This window comes from Mastomys coucha, unplaced genomic scaffold, assembly GCF_008632895.1.
Source record: "Mastomys coucha isolate ucsf_1 unplaced genomic scaffold, UCSF_Mcou_1 pScaffold8, whole genome shotgun sequence".
Classification (NCBI taxonomy): Eukaryota; Metazoa; Chordata; class Mammalia; order Rodentia; family Muridae; genus Mastomys; species Mastomys coucha.
Genome location: NW_022196914.1, coordinates 4,344,076 through 4,353,542, shown reverse-complemented (window position 1 = coordinate 4,353,542; position 9,467 = coordinate 4,344,076). Strand labels below are relative to the sequence as shown.

At 40.7% G+C, this 9,467-nt stretch overlaps 1 protein-coding gene across 2 annotated transcripts in view; it reads left to right on the top strand.

Moving 5' to 3' along the window:
* The window catches only part of Wdr70 (WD repeat domain 70), a 227,894-nt gene extending 219,157 nt beyond the window's left edge, over positions 1–8,737 (top strand). For both annotated transcript variants that reach the window (XM_031360273.1, XM_031360272.1), the window contains exon 18: positions 8,544–8,737. In XM_031360273.1, the coding sequence (XP_031216133.1) occupies positions 8,544–8,631 (88 nt within the window). In that variant the 3' untranslated portion in view covers positions 8,632–8,737. The remainder of the gene's footprint in view (positions 1–8,543) is intronic.
* Positions 8,738–9,467: the final 730 nt, after the last annotated feature.

The window sequence follows — 9,467 nt, the reverse complement described above, 5'->3', positions numbered from 1 at the left end:
GAGCTTCCGGTCCTCTGGAACTCTAGTTACATATGGTAGGCAGCTGCCATGTGAGTGCTAGGAATCAACCCCACAGGTGCTCTTAACTGCTGAGCCATCTCTCCAGACCCTGGGTGCTATTTTAGACATGGTTGTCAGAGTAATAGCCTGACTGAAGTGGAAGAGTGGAACCTGCAGATACCCCAGGAATGAGTCTCCCATACAGAGAAAGCAGCCTGCAGGGGCCAGAGGCAAGCATGTCTATGTACTAAATCTTGATCATTCCTTTAGCCACTTTAAAATTATTTTAAAAATTATTTCTTCATCATCATCGTCTTCACCGTCCTCATTGCCATCTGGATGTGTGACTGTGAGCACTCAGGTCTTGGCTTCTGTGGGGGAGTTGGAGGGCAGCTTTTGGGAGTAGATTTTCCTCTTCCACCCTGGAGCCTAACATTTGGACTCAGGTCATCAGGCTTATATGGTGACTGTTTCTACCTATCTCACTGGCCCCTTAATTTTTTTATTAATTCCTTTTTCTCTATTGAAGTGGTGACGTGTCTTCCCTCCTTTGATTTACATGTCAGAACCTCTGGCACTGCCTTCCTGTAGTGTGTTGCTTACTTGCTAGTCTGGCTTCCTAACAAACTAACTTTTAAAAACGTACCTGTTTTGTAAATGTTTACTTATCTTATAAAACAGTCAGAGTGTGGTTGTTCCATGGAGGGCAGAGTGTAGAGTAATGTCTTTACCCACCATCTCCTCCTAGCCTGTCCCATTCTCTCCTGCCACAGCCCAAGCCTGTTTCATAATTAATATATTCCTTGGACAGTCACCCATCCAGGTTTTCCAGCTTATTTAAATAGAGGTCATTGAAGCTGACGGTGTTCACTGACGTACCTAAAGACTACTTTTTTCATCGTAAGTGGATTATATGTAGTTGAACAAATGTGCTGGGTGTGAAGGAGGAGCTGCCATGCTGCCCTTCATGTGAGAAGACTGCTAATTGGAGCTTGCAGCCCCAGGGCCCAAAGCTGGCCCTAAGCTCAGTGCCTTGACCCCTGCCCTGTGCTCTTTTGGGCATATGCCTTTCAGCTGCATTTTCTTCCCACTTGCTCCTCCTACCCATTCTTGCTGCCTTGCATTTGTTGCCTGCTAACTAAGTTGAAGGCTTTGCCTGTCGGTGGCGTGTAGTGTGTTACTGGGATCCTGTGTTCACCTGCTCCAGGATATTGCTTACTGCCAAGTGGCAAAATGTGTGAAGGGAAGCTAATATTTAAAAGGATCTTTTCGTAAAGGTCACTGTAACTGAGAACATGCGTCTGGTTGTTTTTCTCCACTGCAATTGACTTCTGTCAGGGATGAAGTGAAAGTGTATTTACTATATCTCACTTGAACAGGGAAAAGCAAGTCAGCAGAAAGACATTCCATAAGTCTTTGTGCTATACACAGCATATATTCACCTATATTCTCTGGTATGCTGATGATGCCTGAACACTTTACAGGAGTCACTGACACTAGCAGTGTGATAGCCATGAAAGTTTTCAAACACAGCAGGATTACAGAGGACTCTTGTTCAGCCACATACTGCAGATTCAGTTACAGTTTCTTGTTCAAAGATGCTGCTGGAGGGAGGGAGAGAGCTGGCTGGGGAGGGGCAGGATGTAGATCCAGAATGCTATTAGCTTACACACCAGACAGGATAGATGTGTGTGTGAGCTCGGAGCCTGGCCAGCAGCCTGCCAGGATGACAGCTCTGTCAACTATGGCTGCTCTTCTTGCCAGATGAGCTGCCATTATTGCTGGTTCAGTTGTTGTGCATATCTTTTGAAATACAAGATGTGTAGATGTGTGCATTGTGTATGCATTAAAATATTGTTCCCACCTATAAAGAGTCCATTTAAAGTCATATTGAGTTCATAAGCCATATTAAAAGCAGTCATTGTGGACAAGGCAAGAGAGAAAAGTATCCTTTTTTCTCCATACACTAAATATTTTTAAATATTAGCTGATTGTCACCATCTGCCATGATCTTGTGTAGAGAACAGTGTTTCATAGACTAGTTTTGTGAACTGCCTGTCTTGTAGTCAGCTGAGGGAGAGGACTGAAATGTGAATTTCTAGGTCCATTCCAGACTAATGGGCTCTGCCTGAGAATCTACATTTTAAGAAGTGCCTAAAATGATGATTTTTGCACACTAATGCTTAGAAGTAATATAAAAGTAATTATTCAGAACCATAAATTGTTTCTCTTTAAGAAACTTCACGCTTAAAGACCATACAGCTTCATTTATAAAAAATTCATAGCAAATCATTTCGATAGTAAAAGAATCTCCCCAGGATTTGAAAACATAGCATGTTTCACTGTTGTATTTAACACATGAATTCTTTTACTCAGTATATTATACCTAGGACTTTTAAAAAGGTATCATATGAGGTAGGAACCCTGTTATCTAACGTAAGTTATGTAAATAGTGATGACACTTCTTTTGTACTAACACTGTGATGGACTTGTTAAAAAGCTTAGTATGTTTTATCATACTAATCCTCATAACCCATAAGATAAACAGTATTACTGTCCCCACCTTGTAGATGAGGAAACGGAAATATGTAACTTGACCAGCACCTCACAGGTAGCAGGTGGTAGACTTAAGACTGAGTACAGATATTCTGCCTTCTACACTCTGGTTGTTTCTCCTCAGGGGTAGCTAATAGTAGCCATTGGGATGCTGAGATGTCTGTGTGTGCCAGCATGGCTTAGCGGAGGGAACCCTAGACTAAGAGTCAGAAGTCCTGAGTGTACTTCCAGCTCTACTGCATCCTGCTAAGGGCAGGGCTTGCCTTACTGAGGCCATTCACCTTATCCACACAGTAGGAGGGTAGGGCTCCACCCAGACCCAAGTGTGTGTCCTTAGAAATGTGTACCTGAGACGTCAGAAAGATCTCGGGGGCCCTGGCCCACCTCTGCTTACTGTTTTCAAGTCTTAGGTCTTCCTTGGGTACCACTTGATAATAAAAGAGCTAGTGGAGCTATTACAGGGCTCTTCTGGGTTTCCCCTCATTCTTGTATTCTGTACCACATTTCACACTTGTTCTTTTTTTCTAGTCGTTGAACTCTTGTAGTGTGCTGTACTCTATGACTTCAAGAAGTGTTTATTCCCCAAAATGTTATGTCTTCACTTCCTGAAGAAAATTCTTTATAGGCATCTGCTGTATCTGTAAGCTTCATCTGTAAGCTTCTTCTTACACATACCCAGTGTTTTATATATTATAATTTTAATTTTTTTTTTTTTTTTTTTTTTTTTTTTGGTTAGGTAGTCACAGACAGAAGCAGCCATTTCAAGCTAAATCTTTTTGGTCAAGCCTTTTATTTAATCTTAATAATTCTGCAATTGTGATGATTGGGTCAGAGTTCAACCAGGCTGGATTCATGCTAACAGGGTTAACAAGTGTGTCAGATTGTCGAGTCATGGCTATTATTGGCTTTGGCTTTGAGGTTTTCGTTCATAATAAACAATGGGCCCTGAGCCAAGAAACCTTGTGGTCTATACTCACATCCTCATGATTAAATATTGCAAGTGATTTCTCCTCATATTCTTCCAATCACCCAGGAGCTTGCTTTCTGCTTCTTACGTGAATCACATCAGAAGCACACCCGTAATTAGAGAGACTGTGACCCGTGGACTTTCCATCACAGCTGAAAACATTGTAATGACTTCACTCTGCTTCGAGTGCTAGAAGGAGTTGTGGAACCATAGGTTAGAGCTTAGTCAGAAGAAAATAGAAGTCTCCCCCACCCCAGCACTTAGAGTCTCTGACACTGACAGTGTACCCTAAATGCCCTTTAGAAGATTGTGGTGGGTGGGGACAGATTTGCTCTTACTGGGTGCTCTGGATGAGAACCCTAAAGGGCACTCCCTTTCCTTGGATTCCTGTCATTGTGCTGGAGTACACACTTGCCATGACTCACATTGTACAAATAATCTGAAGACTTTCTTTTAAAGTACCAAAGGGAGTGATAGAGTCCATGTGCCATGAAAGAAGGAAGGAAGGCTATTCTAGGGGAAAGAGAGCAGAAGGGAGCGGGTCACAGGGCAGGAGACAGCTAAGAATGGAGTGTGATGACACGTGCTATGCAGATGCATCAGGGAAAGCCTTTGTATACTAACTCCCAAAAGGAACTTCAGCCAACACAGGAATGCTGAGAAACAGTCTTCCCCAGAGAAGAGCACACCAACTGGCTATCCACTACCGAGTTGTCAGCCCTGAAAACATATACAAGTAACCTGAGCAGGTAATATATAGAAACATAGAAACATATACATGTACATACATGCATGTAACAAGAACTAATGAAAAAGGAGACCCTAAATTTCAAAGATAGCAAGGAAGAGCATACTGAAGGGCTTTAAGGGAGGAAAGGGGAAGAGTATATAATGTAATTATAATTTCAAAAATAAATTAGACTAATTTTTTTTGGAAAAATTATCACATAGCACAACCTGTAGATTTGATAGACATTTGCATAAGCTTCTACGTTAGCTTCATAAAGTCATATTTACTTGTAAAAAATGCAGGATATACTAGAAACGTGATGGGGGGAAAAGCATTCCTTTGATTATTTAGTGGTTGACCCCAGTCATTATATTGAAATTTAGTTGTCCTTGATAATCCAGTGAGTTGTTACCAAATTTAATCAGGTGAAAAACTCTTACTCAAAAGGGATAATCAAGCCAAAAGATGCAAATTTCACATCAGCCTTCTGTGTGTTTAGCTTTTAGGTTAACACATGAAAATGGCTAATATGAGCCAGTAGAAGAACAGATGCGGGTGAAGTTGGTTTGAGAAAAGTGCTCACTAAACAGGTTCTCCTTTGAAACTATGGTATCCTAGTGAACCTGCTGGCCTTACAGTGTTCTCCTCATTTCTTTAAGCCATTCCCTTTATCTTTTCTCAATTAGGGCAAGGAAGATGAATCTGCCTTGAGGCTGTAAGTTCAAGGAACTGGCTATTAATAATTAGAGAATAAAGGGCTGCAAAGATGGCTCAGAGGTTAAGAGCATTGATTGCTCTGCCAGAGGACTCAGGACCAATTCCTACAAGTCAAATAGTGGCTCAAGCCACTTACAACCCTAGTTTTCAGGGCATCTAATGTCCTCTCCTGGCATCTGCAGACATTAGGCATGCATATAGTGCACAGATACACATACAGGGAAAACAACCATATACTTACATATGTACATACATACATACATACATACATACATACATATGTCTTTTAAAAATAAACAAATATAAGGTAAGAAATGATGGGCAATAAAATGCTTTCTTGAAGAATGTCTCTCTTGCACCTTGTGTAATGTACATATGTAGCTCTGAATTGCTACTGTGTTTTCATTGTCCATGTGGTTTGGCTTGCTACACTGTTTCTCGTAGACATACAGGATGGAGACTGTGCTAAGAGCAGTGTACTGATTCCACTTGTTTAAGCAGCTCAGAAAAGAATCCACACTTAGCAGACTTAAAGGAGGTATTGTTGCTGTTGGTTTCCTCCTGGCTCCAAAAGCAGGGTTTCTAGACCAGCTTTACGTTGTTTTCAAATGCGTTAATACTTTGTCTGCATGTTCACATTGCTCTTCCTTGTCATTGTTGATTTATTTTTATAGTGCTTTCGTGTGCCAAGGGCAAATTAGGCCATTCCCTAGAGAAGAAATCTGCTCGTTCTATTCTTAACTGTGTGATTGCCCAATCATCTCTGTTCTTCATTGTCTTGATCAAGTGGTGACTAAAAAAAACTGTTTAAAATGCCCGAAGATAGACCTGAATTGAATTGTTAAGATCATTCTCATGTGTGGAGTTACAAACTTTTTAAAAAGAGTAACTTGTAAAAATGAATTCAAAGGCAAGAGTTGCTATGAAGAAAGCTGCTGGTTGAAGGCCGTGCTTGGCTTGCTACATTTGTTCATGCAAAGCGTATTCATTAGGTGATAGATGTTTCATGAGCTAGCTGGGGAAAGAGATTTTAAAGAACCTTGTCTATATAGCAAAAAACAAAGAGCTCTTTCTTATTAAAGGTTCTAAACTATTCTTTTAGAGTTTTGGTTTGAGGGGCAAGATGGGCTGTTTCTGTTAGCTAGGCCTTCCATTTCCCATCACTCTCCAGAATAAAGGCCACTCCTTAAAGATGGCCCAAGGGTAAAGCCCAAGATGTACTTTGTCATCTTCATTACTTTTGTACAGCTTCCCCAGATAAGAAATACCTCCTCCTACTTGGAGCAGATCACACCTCTTGTTAAGGAGATGCCGTCTATGCCTCCACCTCGTTGCAGAGTCCCACTGTTCTCATTGCTTCCCATTCTGCAAGCAGGATGGGGGGTTATGGATATGACCACTGTGTCCACCAACCAGTGAGGGAAGTGGAGAGCTTCACAGTAAGCACTAAGAACATTTTCTAGCATTTTGATGCATTTGATGAATATAAACAAAATCTTTTTAAAATAGTTTATTATTTGATAACACCTATGTGTACATAATGTATTTTGGTTTTCTTCATCCCTGTTACCTCTCTTGTTCTCCCCAAATTCTCTCTGAATACTTCTTTCCAACAAATCCCCTTCCTACTTTTAAGTTTTGTGAGTGTGTATGTGTGTGTGTGTTTGTGTGTGTGTGTATATGTGTTTGTGCAGGTGTGCAGATACATGTTTGGAGGTTAGAAGATGTCAGGTCTCCTATTCTATCACTCTCTGCCTTGTTACGTTGACAGAGTCTGGCACTGAACCTGAAACTTGGCCAGCAATCCCAGTTATCCTCCTGTACCCACAGCCTACCCCCCTACTTGCTAGGCACGTGAGTTATAGCATCCGCATAATTGTGTTCAGCTCTACATGGTGCTGAGGATTTCAACTTAGATCTCATGTTTTTGCAGTAAGTAGTTTTACCCATAGAGCTGTCTTCTCAGCTTCCAGTGCCAAGTTTCATGTTGTTATATATCCTATCATCCCGTGGTTCTGAGCCTTCTTATGTTTTGCTCTGTTTTGATTATGTTCACTCATCAACTTTATTGAGACACGGTTTACATACAGTAAAGTGTAAAGTGCACCCGTCTCAACTTTTGGCAGAAGCATACACTTGTGTAACCAATGCTTCAGTCTCTGTCCATACGAACATTGTCTCCTGCTTCTTTACAGCATGACTCTCTGACTGTTGTTTTTCTGTGCCCTACCAGGTTAGCCACCAGCCTTCTTCAAGTACTTTTGGGAGTAGTGGACTATGTCAAATTAACCCCTTCAGTGGAGCAGCTCTAGGTGTTCTTTCTGGGATCTGCCATAGCAGTTTCACTTAGTAATATATCTCCAGGAGCACCACTGCTGCATCTCAGTACTTAACACTTGTTACAGTTGACAATGGCGACCTGGTGTCTTGTGAAATATAGCCAAATAGCTTTAGATGCGCGCGCACACACCCTTAGAAGTTAAATGTTTATTTCAAAGGCTCTTTTAAGCTTATACATCTGTTCCTCTGTAGATTTGCTCAGGGGCCAGCATCTTTGCTAGATCGTAACATAGAGCAAACACCAGAGTGCTTGGCTGTGGCACATTTGAAAGCCCATGGCTCAGCTTTCTAATATCTGGGATCTATGAAAGTCCGCAGCTGTCTTTTGAAATGTTACACTTGTAACCTGTGTATAGATGCCATAACAGTATCTTGAAGTAATAAGGAGTTAACCAGTTTGATTGGTATGAGGAAAGCTTTGGCTCCAGATAGTTGTAGAGATGGAAATAGCTTGAGCTTAGGGAACTACATTATGACCATTTGCCATTTTCTTGGGATTGTTTTTTTGGAATGGAGAAATAGGAATGTCATGGAGCTAGGTATGCTTTCAGAGCACTGGAGATCCTCCCACAAGGATTGCTTGATGACTGGTGTGGTGTTGAGCAGTGACACTGTATGGCAGTGTTACCACTGTGTTCAAGGGTATGTCCTAAATGCTTGACATTTCCATGCATTGATCTGGGGAGTGGGATCAATTGGTGCCCACTTGTTTTACTTTAAAGTTTTTTACTGGTATGAGTCACTGCATGTTTGTTATTATTTGAATCTTGCCAGATAAGAAAACTATGAGCTAAAATTCTCCAATTTGCACCACAGCCACATGTACTACTTAAGTCTAAGACAGCCTGGGTAGGTGTAAGTAAATGCCATGTAGGCTCTTGTGGGTGGCCATATGGCGTATCCTTCCAAATAGTCACATTCTGCCTCAGTTAGTGGCAGAGGGAAGTTATGATACGTGAGGGTCCATTGGATTGATTCATTTTCATTTTATTTGAGGGAAGGACAACATATAGTGTCTGTCACAGAGGGAAAACCTTCAAAAAATATTTGGCTCTTTTTCTGACATAATTAAATTTTCACTATGCTTTTCTTTTGCCAGAAGCTGAATGATTTATATTTAATAATTGAAATGCAATCAGTTTTCTAGACTTGCTCCTGCTTGATCAAAGAGACAATGCCTGATACGAGAAATACAAACTCACGGTTTCCTCTTCTTTTTAACTTTTGTTTTAGAACTCAGCCAAAAACCATGTTTGCCCAAGTGGAATCTGATGATGAAGAGTCAAAGAATGAACCAGAATGGAAAAAACGTAAAATTTGAAGAATCTCATTTAAGAGCTATTTGCATGGAGCAACAGGATAGGATACAGTGTTTTCTCACCCCTCCCCGAATGCTTATGAAATAAAACTACATTTTTACAAACAGATTTTGTCCTTTCTGTTATTGAGTTGTTCAAAGATTGATAAGTCTTGATGCTGCTTTTTCCTTAACATTTCCTACTACAATTATTAGATTGTGCTCTATGTAAAAAAGAACAGACTCGGCCTATTACTATGTTTTTTAGGTATTTTGAGTCTTTGTTTAACAGTTGCTGATCTTGTACAGATTCCCATTGAGGGGCAAATCTATGATGTGCTGTATGTCTGTCTTGAACTAATCTAGGAACATAATATGGAAATAGGGAATCAAAAGGCTTAATTTTTCTGTACAGTGTCACAAGAGTTGTTTATAAGGCTGTAAATAATTAGATGAGATCAGACGGCCCCGTGGCTGTGCTAGGAAAGAGCATGCCTCTGATTATGTCTCACTGTAGCCTGTGATGCTTACAGCGGAGGAGTGTGCTTTGAAGTCAGATGACTGCAGGGGCCTTGCCTTTGCGTGTCTTCAGGCCTCATGGTGGTAATACTTACCCCGTGGGTTTGTCAGGAGGGCTAAAGGGAGTGCTAGTGTAGAGATTTGGCACAGCACCTGGTATATAGTAAATCTATACTAAATATTTGCTATTTTCAGATATGATTAGCAATATCACTTTGTCTTATTTTTTTGTCAGTAGTCAATTAGAAAGGCATGGGAATGCTTTGAAAGTACAAGGGCCGTAGAAATAAAACAACATTAAGGATCATTCTAAAAGTTGTATTTGTGGATAGAAAATGAAA